Here is an 18,190-nt window from a genome sequence, read left to right on the forward strand (position 1 = left end):
TGCCGAGCTTAAATTTAAGGTTACTACTACCCATCGTCTAACTCTACCCATCTCTCACCTTGTCGGTGGACTCTTTTTTTCGCCATGTATCGACAACTATATGGCACTGAGTTTGCATGTCCTGTTTTTACCTAAAATTACTGCTGCTGCATGCATACCTCGCATTATCCTTCTCACATACTCACCGTTCTTTGCGACGCGAATGGCTTAAAGTCTGGGACACGCGGTACGAAAATGTCTCGGGCAATTTTATATGTTCTTTCGTCGTTCACAATTGTAAATACTTCTTTGTTATTTTCGGGCCTTCCCCAAAGCATGATTTGGAGTTTTCGGTCCTGTCTTTGGTACAGTGTTGGTTGGGCGCCTGTTGACGTTTTCCTGGTGTCCCTACTGACCCGTGATGAGCCATATTTCAAATCCGTTTACTGGTCCCGTTGTGACACATACTCAGGAGTTTTCAGGTTTGATCTGCACTATTCTCGGGGCCGTCATCTTCATTATGTACTTGACTGGGGGCGTTATCGCGTATGGCGCAGTTATATCTAGTGTTGATCCGTTTACTTTCTTCTTTCGCTTTTGTCTTGCATCTCATTTGCTGGTCTGTTTTATCGGCCTTTTCTCGGTTTTCATATTGAAGGCGAGCTTCAGTATTGCTTTCTAAGTTGATGCGCCCTGGTTTGGAATTACTGGACTATCATGGTTTATTTATGCACGCTTGTCCATTCTAACTGAACTCGCAAACATTCTCGGGGCGTGTTCATCTCAAGGGCGAGAAGCGGTGGGTGAGGGCCTTCCCGTGGTCTACGGTACTTCAATGGTCAAGGCAACTGATAGGATGAAGGCAAGAGTAACCACGGTCTATCCTTGTTGTGATACAAGAAAAGGGACTGGGCACGAAAGGATGGGGGGAGGTTGGTTGAAAACGTTTGAAAAAAATGAAAAAAATAAGAAAAAAAATAAGAAAAAAAAAAATGGAAAAAAGGGGTGGGGGGAGGGGGTTGTGAACGAGGGGAAGATTGTGAATCTAGATGCTTTTCAACGTTACTGGTGCCGCGTATCTCGAATTGTCGTCTAGCAAAAATATCAATTATTTCCCTGACAATTAGCGTGAAGTACTTGTTGACATTCATTACTCCAGTCGTATATCACCATTTTCAATATCCATTACATATATTTTGTAAATCATACAAGAATGCTCGCGAATAGGAGGCGATGAAAGAAACTGAGCCGTCCGATTGCGGTGCGAAATCGGCCTATCAGGTCAGTCAGCCGCTGGAGGTATCCGAGGCTCTTTTTCAGGTCGGCGTCTTCAAGGTCACGTTCCAATTACAGCCACCATATTCTCGATTCAGTACTCGATAACCGTCACTCCCTCGTTTTCGCAATGGCTGCGGTGAGGAACGATCAACGGCGCAAGGTTTGTTTTAAGCATTCAACTCATTGGAGCTTCGCTAACTGCGAGTGATCATCGTCCAGCCAAGCAGCTTAAGATCTATTCTTGCGGGCTCTACTGCTGGTGCAATCGAAATCGGTAATGTCGAAGCCCTCAGGTCGAGTCCCTTTTATGCTTGGGGGAGTTGCTAACGTTATTTAGCAATAACTTATCCTGCCGAATGTATACTTATCAACATCCCGTACCCATTCCATGAGTTGAAGTATTAAGTGGTTTTTAGTCGCGAAGACTCGGTCGCAACTCAATCGCAGACTGCCTGACTCCAAGAAACTCCCATGGCCACCGTTTGGGAAACAATGGTATGCCGGCTGTACAACCTTAATCATCGGGAACTCTTTAAAGGCCGGTATTCGTGAGTTTTGCGGTCTATGTACATTGTTCGGGTTGGTGTGATTCTTATATGTGTTTAGGCTTCGTCGCCTTCGACACGTTCAAGTCAATGCTTCAAGATGAGAATGGAAAAATATCGGGGCCAAGGACAGTTATAGCTGGCTTTGGTGCTGGATTCACCGAGTCATTGCTCGCAGTGACGCCGTTTGAAAGCATAAAAACCCAATTGTTGGTTCTATCCAATGTTCCTGTCAACTTCATCCAAGGGCTCTGCCTCTACCGCTACCGTTCCATATGTAGCTAATACCGCGTTTCTTCCCAATTCGCACAGGATCGACGACCGCAAATCTCCTAATTCGCGCATGCGCGGGTTCATTCATGGTAGCGGGGTGATATTTCGGGAGCGAGGCATTCGCGGCTTCTTCCAAGGCTTTGTTCCTACTACGGCAAGGCAGGCGGCAAACTCGGCCACTAGGTTCTCGAGCTACACAATGCTGAAACAAATGGCGGAAGGTTATGTTGCGCCTGGCGAAAAGCTAGGGACCGCGAGCACCTTTGCACTTGGAGGCATCGCAGGTCTGATTACTGTGTATGCCTAATAGGAATTCTTGCATCGATATATCGAGGGACTTTACTAACGGTAGTATACAGATACGTCACACAACCCCTTGACACGGTCAAGACTAGGTTCGATCATACGACTTGCGGAATAATCGAAATTAGCGCTGACCACTAAGTAGAATGCAATCACTAGAGGCGAGCAGAAATTACAAGAACAGCTTTGTCTGTGCGGCAAGAATCTTCAAAGATGAGGGCCTTCTAACATTCTGGTCCGGAGCTGTTCCAAGACTAGCAAGATTAATCATGAGTGGTGGCATAGTATTCACCATGTTTGTTCAAGCCAAGGCTTCCTATTTGTTGATAATTTGCTAACTCCCGACCAATAGGTATGAGAAATCCATGGACCTGCTTGATTCCATAGATCCAGAAAGGAAATATCTATAACACCAAACCACAGAGAACCAGCAGAGGTGTTATCTTAAGTGGTAATGCGTGCGGTTTCAATGCAACTGTCATATTGATTATACTACAGGTGCCACATGCTTGGAAATAAATACAGGCTGCATATGCAATAGAGAAGCGCAATCAACCGTTAATTTTAATGTATAAATCTTACAGCCACCTTGCTGTTTCCTTTATTTTTCTATACCCCAGACGTGATTGCGAGTATTTCACGGTCGATCAACCAAGACCGCACGCTGTCCATCACCGTTTCCAGGGTCTCCCCTCCCTCCAGCACATTGTTCAAATTATGGACAGTGATGCCACTCCGGTGATCCGTGCAACGGCTCTGGCCGTAATTATAAGTTCGAACTTTATCCCCCCGGCCCATCCGTGCTACACCGCCCATCACACCTCTTCGTAACTCGACTAATTCCTGCTCTCGCGCCTCTTGTCTAGCTTCAGCCAACTTGGCTCGCAGTATTTGCCACGCCTTTTTGCGATTTGCATGCTGGGACCGCGAATCTTGCATTGAGACCACTGTACCAGTGGGTACGTGAGTGAGGCGGATGGCTGATTCAGTTTTATTCACATGCTGACCACCAGCGCCGCTGGCTCTCATTTTCTCTGTTCGGACTTCCTGCGGATCGATATAGTAATCACTGTTGGGGTCATCGAGATTAAGTGCGCTATATTCCCCTGTTCCTGTGTCCGGGAAGCTAGGGAGAACCATTACACTAACGGCACTTGTGTGAGTGCGGCCCTTGGCCTCCGTAGCTGGGACCCTCTGAACTCGATGTACACCTGACTCGGTTCTCAACAGATCATATGCCCCTCTCGCGTCAATTTCCAATACAGCCTCGCTCAGACAGTCTTCCCGACCGTCTCCCAGTTCGCGCTTTATTACAGCAGATCGTAAACCCCGTCGAACGCAAAATGCAGTATACATCTTTAGTAACTCGAAAGCAAATATACTAGCTTCATCTCCGCCTGCACCTGGCCGGATCTCCAACAAACACGGGAGGTCTGCGAAAGGGTGACGGGGAACAAGAGCGCGCTTCAGATCGTCCGATACCGTAGTCAGTGTGGCCTCCGTGGTTTCTAACTCCTCGACAGCGAGAGACCTTAGTTCCGCTTCAGCATCTGGGTCCTGTAGCATAGACTTAAGCTCTGATATCGACTATGTAATATTAGTTTGACACCCGATTGGCTTGGGACGAGCAAGCGCCAGACCTTATTAGCATTGTTCCATTCGGCAACTGCTTTTGCAACCGGGCCTAGTTCGCCAACACGCCTTGCTGTCTTAGGATCAAACGATGTCGCCAGTTCATCCAAAAGAGCCGCATGTTCAGTCGCTAAAGAGCGGGCGCGTACCATTAAGGCAGGCGAGAGTGTACTACCATCTAAATATCTCGAAACTATGATCAGTATCAGGCATCCGAGGTTGTAGGAACGTTACATACCGGTTCGTAGACTTCTCTGCTGGTAAAATAACCTTTGATTCCGAAAAATTCGAGCAGACCGCACCATGCATCGTGAGCACACCCAGGGGGCGGAAAGCATCGTGAAGGAAACTTGTCGGTCTCCTGAAACATTGAATGGCCACTTCCATTCAGTTCGTAGTCACGTGTGGTAATTTACGGTGGTGTAACGCGCGGTAAAGGCCAGACTGGAAGAACCGACGCAAGTATAGAAATAGGAACGTCGCAAAATGATGATAAAGTGAAGGCACCCGTCATCAAGATCATGTAAGTTGCTTTCGGGCGTCTTACGACCTGTATCAGACATCATCTCGACAGAACCGCTCTGCGTTTCTTCATTCTCTGACCAGTCGTTTCAATCGATCCGTCTTTTCTATTTCCTTTCGACCTCTACATATTCGAGGATGCTTCTACCACTCTGCGCAATAACAGCCCTCCTTGCCTGCGTGCCAGGAATCTTCGGGCTACAGGCCGCAATTTCTGCTGATACTCCAGTCTCGTCTTTAATTGCTTCCGCGAAAACGCATCTTTCGAGTGGTTCTCCGCGTGACGCATTGGTCTACCTTGATGCAGCGATCTCGAGGGACCCAACAAACTATCTTACTGTTTTTCAGCGTGGTGCCACCTATCTATCATTGGGGCGCCGATCGCAAGCCCGTGATGATTTTGACCGTGTCCTCCAGCTGAAGCCAAATTTCGAGAGCGCTCTACTTCAAAGAGCTCGTCTCAAGTCGAATGTTGCCGACTGGTCGGGCGCTTTAGATGATCTTGAGAAGGCTGGGAAGAAACACTCGCCTGAATATAAAGAGCTAGAGAGCGCGCGGGGCGCTGCCACCCGGGCATTGGATGCAGAGAAGAATGGCGCCTGGGAAACCTGCCTAATTGAGGCGAACACCGCTATGACGAAGGCCAGCGCGTCTCTCAACCTGCGCCGAAGTCGGGCACATTGTCGCTTTGAGAAAGGCGAGCTAGAGGAAGGAATTAGCGACCTTGTGCATACATTGCAAATCTCGCCAGGCTTAATAGACCCGCACTTGCAGATCTCCTCTATGCTTTTCTATACCCTCAATGACAGTGATCGAGGACTTTCACAGATACGCAAATGCTTGCATTCGGATCCGGATTCAAAACCGTGCAACAAACTCTACCGGAGGGAAAAGCAGCTAGATAAGCGGGTTCGAAAGCTACAAGATTCTGTAGCCGCACGAAAATTTAATAATGTTCTGAACCTCCTAGTCGGTGTCGACGGGGAGCCTGGGCTTATTGAAGATGTTAAGGGCGATGTAAAACAGGCCAGAGAAACAGGCCACATATTTTCTGAATCCCAGGGTCTCCTCTATGCGACGTTGATTGAACGGGCCTGCGAGGCGTACAACGAGGTGCGTGGAAACCCTATGGTTAAAATACTCTGGGCTAAATTAATTGACTGTTGAAATCAGGTACATATGCCGAAACGCGCATCTACTTTCTGCGCCGAGTCTCTTGGGTTGGATCCCCATTCTTTGCCGGCACTCTTATTCAATGCCCAGGCTGCTCTAGACGAGGATAGATTCGATGACGCGATACGTGCGCTTAACACGGCCAAAGAACATCACCCCCAATCAAAGGAAGCTCAGAATCTCTTTCAGAAAGCCACGATTTTACAGAAGCGCTCTAAACAGAAGGATTATTACAAGGTCCTTGGTGTTGGCAGGGATGCTGATGAGAGGGCGATCAAGCGAGCTTACCGAGAACTAGTGAAACAGCATCACCCTGATAAGGCCTTGGCCCAGGGTGTTACGAAGGAGGCAGCTGAGAAAAAGATGGCCGGCATTAACGAGGCTTATGAAGTCCTTTCCGACGCCGAAACCAGGGCACAGTATGATAATGGCGTTGATCCCAATGACCCAGAGTCACCAAGGCAGCATCCTTTCCAGGGCAACCCTTTCGGTGGCGGTCAACAATTCTTCTTCCAGCAGGGCGGTGGTCCGCAATTTAAATTCTCTTCAGGGCAAGGATTTAACTTCCCTGGCGGTTTCCCGTTCTAGGACTATAATTCGGATATCAAATTTCACCCATTGTTCTTATTCTTCCGTCTTTATAGAACCTTGTCTTATTCTAGCTCACTGGGCCCGTTATGCATTAGCATTTCATGAGTACCTTATTTTGGTGCTGCGTCTCCAACGCTGCATCTGGCGTGAATCAGCGAAATAAACAGTCTTGCATGTTGTGTTTCCAATTTCTAGGCGGAATGCCTCACTTGCATATTTAAATAAGAAACAATAAGAGCGAGATAAAGAATTAATGGAAAAAGAAAACGAGACTTGGCATGACCACAGCTCAAGTCTGATTATTTTGGTGGATCAGTCAGAGGCACGTAGCTAACTTGGAATACCTTCTCCTTGTGAATGGATCCATCCTCTTTTTTGTCCACTACCCAGATATGCTGTCCACCTCCAAATGCAGCGCTGGACAACGTACCGTGTTCATCGTCAGCGTTGACTGGTATGAACATCCGGCCTGGTGCTCGCAGCTGCTCAACCAGCAGTGGATGAAGTTCTGCTGCCGCTGCGCCAACGTGGATGGCATCATACGGTGCCCCCGCTGGCCATCCACATCGGCCATCAGCTTTGATAAATTTGACTTTTTCAGTAGCTAGAAGCTCTCTGCCCTCTTCGGACTTGTTCATATTATCATGCGCTAGCTTCACTAATTCTTGTATATGGTCGACGCCGATGACTTGTCCCTTCGAGCCTCCGTTGGTTGACGTATCCGTAACCAGCTTGGCAATCACGTGGGTCAGATATCCCGATCCAGAGCCAATGTCCAGGACCCGCGAACCCGGTCCGAGATATTGGATAAGATACTCGCATGCATGTCCATGCATGTGCGGTGCGGAAATTGTTGCTCCATGGCCGATAGGCTGCGGCGCGTCCGAGTACGGTCTAGAGGGTGCATAGTGACCACGATCAACCTTTTTTCCTCAGTCAGATATACGCAGTAGTATCCAGGGTGTGGTCAAGAGTAGCCATATTCGCTGTTATTTGGTGGGGGTTTCCTCAAAATGGTATCTAAATGCATGCTGAGATGAGGGCTATGCTCACCGCCATCATTGCCCTTTTCACTCTTTCATTCTTGATCAATCCTTCCCTGAAGAGGTTCTCAATCAGCTCATTATTTGATGATCCTGAACAATACCATGCCATTGTTTTGGATCTTCTGGTGATTTGTTTAATTTCTGGTAGAAACGTCCTGAGTTGCTTGATCATTCGGTGTAGGGTCTAGACGCCTTTTATATGAGGGGTTCAAGCCACCAACTGGGTTTACATTGTCGACATCAAGTCTGGTCTGGTGGTATTACCCGTCGCATGACGCAATTACCACATCAGGTCAATCACGTGGTAGGTGGTGTCGAGTATGATAACTCTGATTTTCAATGGTTCTGTCTTTTTTTGGTGTTGGCTGGGATATTGTCGCCATGAGTCACTGATTCCATGGTCATGTGGTAAAAGTATGTCGTGGGTTAGTAAAGGACGAGCCACCGCGTACTTTGGAGTTGGGAGTTAGTTACCAAGTAGACAATGAGTAAAGGCCACCACCAGAGTTGGATAGCCCACTATATATTTTCGATCTGGCCGAAAATTACACTGAAACAAATACCTCGACCCGATCTCCTAAGGCACGCCGACGAAAAAAAAAAAAAACACTGAGAACAGCCCTCACTAGAAATATGTTTACGGTATCGGCCTTTCTAAATTATGACAAACAAGCATTGAAACCACCTAGGCACTGGCGCACCCTCAGGGCCCAGGATGTAAACTGACAAAGCCGAAATATTCGAAAAGAAAAGCAGTGGCAGACGGAACGTAATCTATCATAACATCACGTTCCGTTTGTCCCCACCACACCGTCCGCCGAATCATAGTTAAAGTGGAATAGACAGCCCAACACACCGGCAGATTAACATCACCCGCTAACAACAATGGATGGAAGAAGGGCAGACGAGGACACGTTGGACGATGTCAATATCTGTATATTCGACTACATGCTGTGCATGGCCATACATACAGCTATAAATGCAACAGGGAACAACACCGGTGAGTGGGACGTGACCTGTATAGAGGACACGACACAGAGTAAGTAATAGGACACACCCCAAATGGGAGGGTGTATAGACAGCTAAAACTTCGACATCCAGTGCTCAAGTCTATACTCCCGCCAAGTCAAATGTTGCCAGTGGCTATTAGAATGAAAGTCCAGGTTCTGGAAATGATCAAAATGCTCAACTCGGCAGTTCAGATAGAGCCGAATGTACTGGTGGAAATGGTCAGCATGCTCGTGTCCACCTGCAATGTCCCGGGCATGGAAGTAATAAAACAGCGTGCGGCCGATATCGCAATTCAGCTCTGCATACACGCCATTTTTCGAGTGTACCAGGACTCCAATAATGGTGGTCCTGAAGGATTCATAAATTACTACACAAACCTCTCAGCTGAGGAAAGAGCAACTAAAATTCCGGAGTACATCGTTCAAATATTACCGTCAATAGGGGCTTCAACAGATACTCTATTTAAGGTAGCTTGCCAAACGGAGCGCATGAACGAGACCGGACCGACAACCCTCCTTCATGGCCTAGTCGATATCATGCGAATGCTGGAACCTCCGATACTCCTACAACTCGAAAGAGGGAAGCTCGAGGGCCTAAGCCGCGCTGAAACACAGCAACTGAAGCAAAAAATAGGCTTGGACTGACACGCGGACGCGGTATTTATTTAGCACACTCAACAACAGAAAACCTACTGTTTATTTACATATCCTAGTTCCTGTTTTGTATGATTAGATTGGGGATCAAAGCGGTTAGTGTGCTGGCGGTATTCTACTATATTTGGAATTTAAACATTGCTATATATCGCACATGTGGAATTGCATAGTTTACAATACTAAAAGAACAAGGGTGCCAGTACGTCTAGCCTAGCAGCATGCGGCGAGGGTCTTCAATGTACTCTTTTACCTGTTGACCCATTGTTAGCATGGTCCCGCTCAAGAGGATGTGGAAAGGTAGGTGTCAGGAAAAGTTACTTTAACCAAGAAAGTGACAGCCTCTCTGCCATCCAAGAGTCGATGATCATAGGTAAGAGCGAGATACATCATCTGAAACAAAGATTAGAACCGTGATCTTGATGGGAAAACAGTAACGGATCAACATACTGGGCGAATCTCAACCTTTCCATTGACGGCCACAGGCTTATCCTTGATCGCATGGAGCCCAAGAACAGCTGAGAAAGAAGGTTAGCCTCGTCCTACAAGTCGCTGTAAGAGCCCAACATACCAGTTTGAGGGAGGTTGATTATGGGTGTGCCCATGAGAGACCCGAAAACGCCGCCCTAAAGACCGATTAGTATCTGGATTGCCCCCAAAAATTGGACGGATTCCTCACATTGCTGATAGTAAATGTCCCCCCAGCCATATCCTCAATGGTCAGCTTGTTGTCGCGCGCCTGGTGATTGACAGTTAGGGTTAGACTGCAGTGGACGAAGGCATGGTGTGGGCAGGGACGAACCTTCTTTCCAAGATCCGCGATAGATTTCTCAACGCCCACAAGGTCCATTGTCTCCGCATTACGGACCACTGGCGTAACCAGGCCCTTTTCTGTGGCGACAGCGACACTAATATCAACATAGTCGCGGTAGACAATGGTGTCACCGCCATTGGGTCCCTCGATGGAGGCATTAACAGTGGGAACATCCTTCATGGCCAAGACACAAGCACGAGAAAAGGCACTCATGAATCCTAGCTTGATACCTGTCTTCTTGAGGACATCATCTTTGTATAGCTTTCGGAACTCCATCAGGGAGGACATGTCAACTTCGTTGAAGGTGGTAAGGGAAGCGGCTGTGTTTTGAGATTGCTTTAGACGCTCAGCAATCCTTAGTCTCATACGGTTCATTTTGACCTTAAAAATCGCCCATTAGCAGTAACTCGGATGCAGCAAAGGGTTGGGGAAAGGCTCAACTTACCCTTCTCTCTTCGCGGCCACCCAATGCGGGCTTCGCATCTGCAGACCCCTGGGGCTTGGATGCATCCTGTTGTGCCGGTTTAGGGGTCCCGGCCTCTGGAGAGGTAGATTTTGTAGGCGAAGAAGCCTTTTCGGAGCCAGAAGACGAAGGGGCTGGTTGCGGTGCCTTCGGCTTTTCAGGTTCTGAGCTCTGATCGGCAGGCTCCTTGGGCTTCTCGGTTGCCTGCTCTGACTTCTTTTCAGGTGCGCCACCCGCTTCCAACTTCACAAGATCTTGTCCGACTGTGACGGTGTCCTCCTCGCTCACAAGCAACTCCTTGATGACGCCGGATTCAGGCGCATTAACCGATACGTCGATCTAACACGTGTAAGCAACCTCCCAGGAAATATGATGAGTACTATATTCTTATAGCCTAAGACTGACTTTATCGGTTTCGATGGTTGCGATTTCCTCGTCACGCTCGACATAGTCTCCGACCTCTTGCACGAGACATTAATAACGTTTCATACATTGATCGGGAGAACCTACGTTTTGAGAATTGCTTCAATGTCCCCTCTGTGATTGACTCGGCCATTTGGGGAACCTTAACAACGGTGTCGGCTGTTTGAAGAGTCAGTATATTTTACACGAACAGAAGGTGCTGGTTACCATAGGTTCGAATTTGATGGCGTCCAATCGGGATGATATTGACTTTCAAGAGCGCGTCCCTAAAAAACGATGAGTCTGGGACGGAGTATAAGTGGCATTGCATATAATCATACCGTGGACTCGGCGCAGATTTTAAGCCATGAATCGACCTGGGGCAGGTTCGGACGCCTTCAAAGCACCTCACCGAAGTGAAGGTCCTGCAGCATACCGAGCGAGGTGCGCGAGGCATAGACCTCAGGCGCTGCGCGGAGAATTGACGAAGAGGTAACCGGGAAGCCATTGTGACTTCAGATGAAACAAGGAAACGGGAGAGTTACAAGTGTTAAAAAGATCTTCGGGTGAAAGGATATAGTGAAAGGTGGAAGATGAGGTATACCTCGCAGAAGTTCAAGACAAGCTAGCCCAGTCCGGGCCGAGAAGTACCGGAAATTCCCTCAGCAGGAGCTCTCTGCCGAAACCCCCCTAAACTTGGTAGGTGACGGATTATTATTACTACGAAAGTCTGGTAACGCAGAGGTGCCAATCTAGCACATTTAGTTCAGACCTCAGTTCACAGGGCAAAGTGATATTGAGCCTATATCCTGACGGACTCATCATTCTCTTTTAATCTATTCTATACCGAGCCTTTCTTTATTATGTCCGTCAACGCTGTCACGTAAGTTAACAATGATTGGACCATTTGGCCACTTCCTGATATCCCTTCGAATATCTAGATCCCTCTACCGGCGGTCCTTGAAGCTCGCCCTGGACTGGGCTGTGCACCGAAATGTTTGGAGAGGGCAAGCAGTTTATATCCGGTCGCTTTTCGAGGCGAACAAGGATATCCGTGACCCTCGGCAACAAAAAGTATGGGATGTCTGTGCCAGCGACGAAAAGCCTCGACTCATCTTTGCCAGGTTCTGCTCCGGGAGACGGAAAAGTTACTAGAGACGTGGAAACATCCTGACCCTTACCGCGCACCTACAGCCCCCGGTGGTATGTCTACATGTAATACTTGGCATGACTCTGTCCCTTTTTTTTAACACTTGCAAAAGGAAATAAATACGAGAGAAACCTACCTGCTCCTCAGTTACCATGTGAGTGCAATCATTATCTTCTGCCGGACAACGAGCACTGGCGAGACTAACCAATTGATCAGACGCTGCTGCAAGTGCCGGGGCTCATTGATATTAGTCAAGAATTCAACAGCGAACCTTTGTATTTGGTGATCAGACAGTGTTCAATTTGTTACGTATAGCTTTGAGAATCCATTGTATACGTGCCTTGTTCAGGCGTGGGGAAAGTGCTTGTCGATGAGAGTGTCACCGCACGCGTATTGTTTTCCTTTCTACGGTGGCAGCGGCTTTGCCAGGTGGGGGGAATCCAGTAAAGTCATTTGAATTTGTCGGTATCATTCCATGCCCGTGAGCATAATTTACAACAATGAAAACAAAACGCATAAGAAATTAAAAAGAGCCATAAACGTGCCCAGTCCAGAACCCCGTTATCATATCAGTAAGAGAGCCAAACCACGCCGAATGACAAACCCCAAGCAAATAAATTAAAGAAAAAACACATCACAGCTCCTGGCTACCCTTTCCGGCCTTGGGGGTCTTCTTGGGGAGGAGGTCTACAACCCATGTTAGCAAAGCGAATATCGTCATGTACAGTTTCGGGTGCATACTCTGGTGAATGTTAGGGAGAACACCGCCCTGGGCAATGGTGACGTGACCCAGTAGCTTGTTCAGCTCCTCATCATTTCGGATGGCGAGCTGAAGGTGACGGGGAATGATACGGGTCTTCTTGTTGTCACGGGCGGCGTTTCCAGCGAGCTCGAGAATTTCAGCAGCAAGGTACTCGAGGACAGCAGCTAGGTAAACAGGGGCACCTGGAAGACAAAAAAAAATTAGCACCCGGGTGAGAAAAAAAAAAAAACTATTAAGTAAATCCTACCAGCACCAACGCGCTGAGCGTAGTTGCCCTTGCGAAGCAGACGGTGAACACGACCAACGGGGAAGGCCAAACCGGCCTTCGAAGAACGACTATCATCTGATTAGTAAAATATTTCCAAGCGCCTAAAGGGAGGGGTGTGAAAGTCGAAACTTACGACTGCGCGTTCTTGCTACCGCTAGCCTTGCCACCAGATTTACCGCCAGTCATTTTGATTTGAAAGGGTAACTTGAGAAAATTGGGATTGCGGCTGGAGATGAAATCGACGCGTGAGCGAAGTGTAGTAAGGTATGGTCGGGGAACGATAAATGGAAACGGGAAAGAGACGACACTTATTCTGGAGAACTGGAGGGCATATATAACGACACCATGAGAGTGACGCTGAGAGGTCCAGACGCGTTTAGGATCACCCTCTCGCTTAGCGGGGTCAGCCAATCGTTGGTCGAATCATCCTCCATTACCCGTTCGTTGGTGTCGTCACGTTACGATGCCGAATCAAGAAAAGCGTACAAGCTAATCGGATATTCTTACAATACTGTATCATTAGCGTGAATCCGCCACCAATATTAGCGTGTCCTGCGCGTCCAGGGCCCCCTAATCATACAGATCATACGTTATCCTTACCGTATTGAAAATCTGCCTCCTTTGTGCTTTTTAGATCAACAGGGTTGTTTGGAGCCGAGTATAAGTAGCGCGCCTCCCTCGTCACCGCGTATTCTTGACTTCATCTTCCTACTCATTCCCGCCCGTCCAGTTTCACGCGTCAGTCACCATCTCCATCCATATTATATTTTATCGAAACCAATTTTCAAGTATTCACATCTGAAAATGCCCCCCAAAGCTGCTGAGAAGAAGCCTAGCACTGGTGGCAAGGCCCCTGCTGGCAAGGCACCCGCCGAGAAGAAGGAGGCCGGAAAGAAGACGGCCGCTGCTGCCTCTGGGGAGAAGAAGAAGCGCGGAAAGACCAGAAAGGAGACCTACTCTTCCTATATCTACAAGGGTGAGTTTCTTATCAGAAGTGTGGTGGGCGTGTATCCTAATTTGAAACAGTTCTTAAGCAAGTGCACCCTGACACTGGTATTTCCACTCGTGCCATGTCTATTTTGAACTCTTTTGTCAATGGTATGTGACATTCTCGGCTGCCTCGGCTTGCATATGATTAACCTTGCCAGATATTTTCGAGCGCGTTGCGACGGAAGCTTCCAAGCTTGCCGCTTACAACAAGAAGTCCACCATCTCATCTCGCGAGATCCAGACCTCGTAAGTCTAACAATACGGATGACACTTATAGCTGCTGACTTGAAACAGCGTGAGGTTGATCCTGCCTGGTGAACTTGCCAAGCACGCTGTGTCTGAGGGCACTAAGGCTGTTACGAAGTACTCTTCTTCCGCCAAATAGGCTTTTGTCGAACTTTGTTGTTTTTTTATTAATTGCACGGATATGTTTTATTTGTTTCGTTACTCGTCATCTTGAACGGTTTGAGGCGGCGGGTTAAAGGGTGTTCGCGGGATTTCTAACGTGTCATGGGATGGTCTTTTTTCCTATTTGTTCTATTTCCCCTCGGGTCGATTGTTGTCTTTCAACGCCTTTACTTTATGGAAACATGGATACGGTGTAACATAACTCGGGTTCTGGGATTGGTTGTATGATTACTTCCCTGAATTCGAATCCAGTGGTTTCATGAATCTATTTAATTGACAACTTATTGGAGCCATCGTCGGTATTCTCCATTCGTGGGCGTGCGCCTCAGTGTGTTGTATCCTGGATAACATTGCTAGCTGTATTATAAGTCTCGATTATTCGTCATCGTCGAACGTCTCGACTTCATCTAGTGCTTCTCTCCGACCTTGCCAGGGAGTGGTGTCGCCTGTGCTCAGAATGTTGATAATAGGTTTGCCTTGTATAGATGCGACGCGAGTTTTCCAGTCCTCCCAGTCCTCTTCGTCTTTGATTAGAAATCCTATTAACATACTTGGGTCCATATCTTGAATATGGAGTCTCCTCAATCGACGAGTGTGATACGTATCGATTTCATCTTTCGTGTAGGCACCTTTGGTATGGTTCGGGGTCGGGCGAGTGTTATGTGGATCAAGGTAGAAAAAATGCGATCCCTGGACCGCAGTAAAATAGTGCGAAGCAGATGGTCGTCCTCTACTCAACGTGTTTAGCAACGAGGAATGGGGCACGGTGACTCCAGGTCTGGTGCATACCCTGCAATCCCCACCGATTGTGGGAATTGTAGTACCGCTTTTAACCCCTCCCAATAGACGGTGGTGACTCGATCAATCCCCAACCTGAGTGCGAGCAGTATGAGTGTGGGGCTGACAATACCTTGCTCGTTGCTGGATGCGCTGATGAATCTATCCTGGTAAACATCAGAATTGTCGTCTGCGATATAAACTTTAAGGGTCGATTGGCTGTAATTCGCTGATAGGCCTCTGGGTTTGACGTGAGCTTTAACCTCATACCTACTTGGTTTCCCTAAAGCCTTACTGTATGCATCTGGCGGTAGCGGTTGGTCCAAACCACTCCCCTGGGTGCTTTCCGCAGAACTCCGCTCCGTACTTGACAAAGTTGTGTATGGAGAACGGGGCGTCCGGGGTGTCTGCAAATAGTGAGAGCAGTTGCGCTTCCTCTTCGGTCTTATCTCTACGTCGCCATCCTATATAGTATTAGCAGCTCTGGAGTCTCCGCTCCGATCTGACATGATGCTCATACCACGGCCCAGTGTCACGATGGCCATTGCGTTCGCCAGTAGACTTTGGCCTGATCTTATCATACAGCCCCATCCCGTGTCAGTTGTGAAGCCTTGCGGTTCAATGAATTGGCTTCTCAACCGCACGCCCATCGTCAGGGACTGATTTCCCTCGCGGCTGGTGTCCTTGGCTATTGGTGTGAAATTTGACCTATATGTCATCCATATCTTTGATTCGAAGTCTAGGAGGAACGGCTCCGGCCAGTCGGGCGTGCTTGTACTTGCTGTGTCTGTCTGGCGCCCGTTATGGTGCACTTGCGATGATGGTGTCCGGCTTCGTGAGCAATTATTCCCCCTATCCGATGGTGTGGTTTCCTGTGTCTTGCTGGACCCTTCATGTGGGGTGATGCGCTGTTCGGGTGGGGGGTATCGTGTTCCCAAGCACCAAATTGGCGACCCCGGCTCCTCGTCGTTCTTCGGTTCGGGGTCCCATATATACTGCACAATCCGTTTCTTGCATCGTTCGATGTCTGTTGGGTTCATGCTTGTGCCGCTGTATTTTTGGCTTTTTGGGTGCGACTGTTGGGCAACACTCTGCTGGTCTATGCGTGGGCAGTGTTGAAGCGCATGTGGGTGTGTTTGCTGTCACGACCTTCTGTCAGACAGGTACGTTGCGGTGGTCTGGTATGCTTGTTTTTGCATGCGGTTTAATGTGGTATTTGGGGTCTCCTCTGTTGGCTGTTTACAGTTATATGTGGTTCTGGCAATGGTTGCACTGTTAGATGTCGTCAGGTGGTAGGGAGCTTGGTTTTCGGAGCTGACGAGGGTGCGGGGGTGGCCCATCCACGCTACTGGGTCACGAGGCGTCGGGGTGGGTTCTCGGCCATGGTTTTGCTATGGGTGTTTATCCAGCCATATGAGTACACCCTTTTTTGTTTTATTTTTCTAAATATGGCTTGGTGGTGGCTGTTATGGTTGATGTGTAGGTGTGCCCCAGTTTATTGCTGTGCAGTTAGCAGCTGGGTTACATGAATTATAGAGGTATGTGAACATGCAGATATATACATATATATATATACAACTCCACATCTGCGCGTTGCTCGAACACCACTACAGTCAACCAGCCACTTACCACACTAAAAAGGAGAGATCATGTAACCTCAATACACTACCTCATATTTAACCCATTAAAGACTGTAATACTTAACATATAGTTGAATATATATAAAGACTAGAACTAAATTATAAAGCAATATAGTATGTTTGTTGTAACTATATAATTCAATTCAATCTAATTCAAATTTATTAATCTGTTATAGCTTGATACCATATTCTAATAAACTTAAAGCTATCAATACTATTTTAAATATAGTAGTAATTCCACATAAATAAAAATAACAACAACTAAAGCTATTCTATAAAACTAACTGACTATTCTATTATTTAATAGTATTAATTTATTCATATTTTAAAAACAATACTAGTATATATAATAATAGAATATTAAATATAAATCTATAAAATATTAAATGAAAATGTAGTAGATACAAATAAAAATATCTATAAATAACCTAGATAAATTTTTTTACTATAGTTCATAATTATTATATGCCACTATCTATAAATACTATATAAGCATGCTTGAGGTATATAATAGCAGCTAAGCAGCTATTATATAATATATAGATATATATTATACTACTAGTTCTTAGCTAGAAGAACTAATAATTAATTTTATTAAATATAAATTTATCTTCTATTAATTATATATTATATTTTTATAATCTCTAGAAAGCTACTATATTAATATTATAATTTTATAATTTTAATTACTCTTTTTCTAAAGGTCTAATATATATAATTATAATAGAATCTAAGATTTAGAAATAAATTTAATATTATAATAAATAGAATTAAATAGCCTTTATTATATAAGATAATATAAAAAAAGAAAAAAATCTAGAGCTAGTAAATAATAAAAAAAATAAATATTATTATAAATTTATATTTAATCTCTAAAATAATAGAAGAGAATATATTCTAATTTTAAAATTTAGTATAAAATAAAGAAAAAAAATTATAAATTAATAAAAATATTAAAGAACTTTTCTAAAAAGAAAAAAATAATTATATAATATATTAAATTAATATTATTAAAAAAGAAGTAAAAAATCTTAAAAATAAGATTAAATATATATATTAAAATTATATATATAAATATAGAAATACTATTTTAAAATATTTAATTTATAGTATAATTCTCTTTAAAAATATTATAAAATAATTAATCTTTAAGATTAAATAATTTTAAAAATTAAAGAATAGAATTTCTAAAAAAAATATCTTTATATAAAAGAATTTATAAACTATAATTTATATAAATATTTAGACTAGTATTTTTATATAAAAAATTATTTTTAAATATTTTTAGAATACTATTAAATAGATAAGAAGAAGATAGACTATATATTATTATTTTTAATAATATTTAGACTCTATAACTAGAAAGAGATATATATAATCTTATTATAAAATTTTATATAAACTAACTTTAATAATATTTTATTATATATAATTAATAATCTAATAATATTATAATAAGAAATAATAGTATTCTATTATAATATAAAATAATAAATATACTAATTAGTATAT

At 45.2% G+C, this 18,190-nt stretch overlaps 11 protein-coding genes across 11 annotated transcripts; 6 read left to right on the top strand and 5 right to left on the bottom strand.

Moving 5' to 3' along the window:
• Positions 1-53: 53 nt before the first annotated feature.
• On the top strand, positions 54-694 carry ASPVEDRAFT_601358 (uncharacterized protein). The gene has a single exon (XM_040815518.1). It carries the CDS (start codon positions 151-153, stop codon positions 544-546), a length of 396 nt encoding a protein of 131 aa, XP_040666750.1. The 5' UTR covers positions 54-150; the 3' UTR covers positions 547-694.
• A 690-nt stretch (positions 695-1,384) lies between these two features.
• On the top strand, positions 1,385-2,788 carry ASPVEDRAFT_82539 (putative mitochondrial tricarboxylate transporter (Ctp); the record flags this gene model as incomplete). Its single annotated transcript, XM_040817214.1, has 9 exons — positions 1,385-1,417; positions 1,477-1,531; positions 1,595-1,615; positions 1,674-1,805; positions 1,864-2,011; positions 2,115-2,372; positions 2,435-2,470; positions 2,524-2,673; positions 2,731-2,788. The coding sequence occupies 9 exons, from the start codon at positions 1,385-1,387 to the stop codon at positions 2,786-2,788; spliced, it is 891 nt and encodes a 296-aa protein (XP_040666751.1).
• A 199-nt stretch (positions 2,789-2,987) lies between these two features.
• ASPVEDRAFT_126573 (putative mitochondrial translation release factor (RF-1)) lies at positions 2,988-4,348 on the bottom strand (the record flags this gene model as incomplete). The annotated part of the gene is made up of 3 exons (XM_040806376.1): positions 2,988-3,965; positions 4,019-4,188; positions 4,249-4,348. The coding sequence occupies 3 exons, from the start codon at positions 4,346-4,348 to the stop codon at positions 2,988-2,990; spliced, it is 1,248 nt and encodes a 415-aa protein (XP_040666752.1).
• Positions 4,349-4,468: 120 nt separating this feature from the next.
• Positions 4,469-6,673, top strand: ASPVEDRAFT_40513 (DnaJ and TPR domain protein). Its single transcript, XM_040812169.1, has 2 exons — positions 4,469-5,645; positions 5,706-6,673. The coding sequence occupies exons 1-2, from the start codon at positions 4,671-4,673 to the stop codon at positions 6,291-6,293; spliced, it is 1,563 nt and encodes a 520-aa protein (XP_040666753.1). The 5' UTR covers positions 4,469-4,670; the 3' UTR covers positions 6,294-6,673.
• ASPVEDRAFT_129194 (protein-L-isoaspartate O-methyltransferase) lies at positions 6,596-7,451 on the bottom strand (the record flags this gene model as incomplete). Its single annotated transcript, XM_040806617.1, has 2 exons — positions 6,596-7,219; positions 7,350-7,451. The coding sequence occupies 2 exons, from the start codon at positions 7,449-7,451 to the stop codon at positions 6,596-6,598; spliced, it is 726 nt and encodes a 241-aa protein (XP_040666754.1).
• Positions 7,452-8,227: 776 nt separating this feature from the next.
• On the top strand, positions 8,228-8,997 carry ASPVEDRAFT_52031 (uncharacterized protein; the record flags this gene model as incomplete). The annotated part of the gene is made up of 3 exons (XM_040814565.1): positions 8,228-8,385; positions 8,421-8,673; positions 8,851-8,997. The coding sequence occupies 3 exons, from the start codon at positions 8,228-8,230 to the stop codon at positions 8,995-8,997; spliced, it is 558 nt and encodes a 185-aa protein (XP_040666755.1).
• Positions 8,998-9,211: 214 nt separating this feature from the next.
• Positions 9,212-11,190, bottom strand: ASPVEDRAFT_126992 (putative dihydrolipoamide succinyltransferase; the record flags this gene model as incomplete). The annotated part of the gene is made up of 11 exons (XM_040806412.1): positions 9,212-9,256; positions 9,325-9,396; positions 9,454-9,521; positions 9,575-9,629; positions 9,683-9,742; positions 9,806-10,198; positions 10,263-10,619; positions 10,686-10,741; positions 10,791-10,862; positions 10,911-10,969; positions 11,024-11,190. The coding sequence occupies 11 exons, from the start codon at positions 11,188-11,190 to the stop codon at positions 9,212-9,214; spliced, it is 1,404 nt and encodes a 467-aa protein (XP_040666756.1).
• A 311-nt stretch (positions 11,191-11,501) lies between these two features.
• ASPVEDRAFT_40518 (NADH dehydrogenase [ubiquinone] 1 beta subcomplex subunit 9) lies at positions 11,502-12,519 on the top strand. Its single transcript, XM_040812170.1, has 5 exons — positions 11,502-11,565; positions 11,624-11,756; positions 11,807-11,885; positions 11,945-11,986; positions 12,049-12,519. Exons 1-5 carry the CDS (start codon positions 11,546-11,548, stop codon positions 12,075-12,077), a joined length of 303 nt encoding a protein of 100 aa, XP_040666757.1. The 5' UTR covers positions 11,502-11,545; the 3' UTR covers positions 12,078-12,519.
• On the bottom strand, positions 12,403-13,157 carry ASPVEDRAFT_149885 (histone H2A). Its single transcript, XM_040808217.1, has 4 exons — positions 12,997-13,157; positions 12,843-12,931; positions 12,574-12,777; positions 12,403-12,519 (listed from the first exon to the last, which is right to left on the bottom strand). The coding sequence occupies exons 1-4, from the start codon at positions 13,047-13,049 to the stop codon at positions 12,467-12,469; spliced, it is 399 nt and encodes a 132-aa protein (XP_040666758.1). The 5' UTR covers positions 13,050-13,157; the 3' UTR covers positions 12,403-12,466.
• Positions 13,158-13,667: 510 nt separating this feature from the next.
• Positions 13,668-14,238, top strand: ASPVEDRAFT_126691 (histone H2B family protein; the record flags this gene model as incomplete). The annotated part of the gene is made up of 4 exons (XM_040806388.1): positions 13,668-13,839; positions 13,890-13,961; positions 14,012-14,099; positions 14,148-14,238. The coding sequence occupies 4 exons, from the start codon at positions 13,668-13,670 to the stop codon at positions 14,236-14,238; spliced, it is 423 nt and encodes a 140-aa protein (XP_040666759.1).
• A 398-nt stretch (positions 14,239-14,636) lies between these two features.
• On the bottom strand, positions 14,637-16,078 carry ASPVEDRAFT_128274 (cysteine protease ATG4; the record flags this gene model as incomplete). Its single annotated transcript, XM_040806532.1, has 5 exons — positions 14,637-14,991; positions 15,051-15,278; positions 15,334-15,502; positions 15,559-15,869; positions 15,927-16,078. 5 exons carry the CDS (start codon positions 16,076-16,078, stop codon positions 14,637-14,639), a joined length of 1,215 nt encoding a protein of 404 aa, XP_040666760.1.
• Positions 16,079-18,190: the final 2,112 nt, after the last annotated feature.

This window comes from Aspergillus versicolor, assembly GCF_001890125.1.
Source record: "Aspergillus versicolor CBS 583.65 unplaced genomic scaffold ASPVEscaffold_3, whole genome shotgun sequence".
NCBI lineage: Eukaryota > Fungi > Ascomycota > Eurotiomycetes > Eurotiales > Aspergillaceae > Aspergillus > Aspergillus versicolor.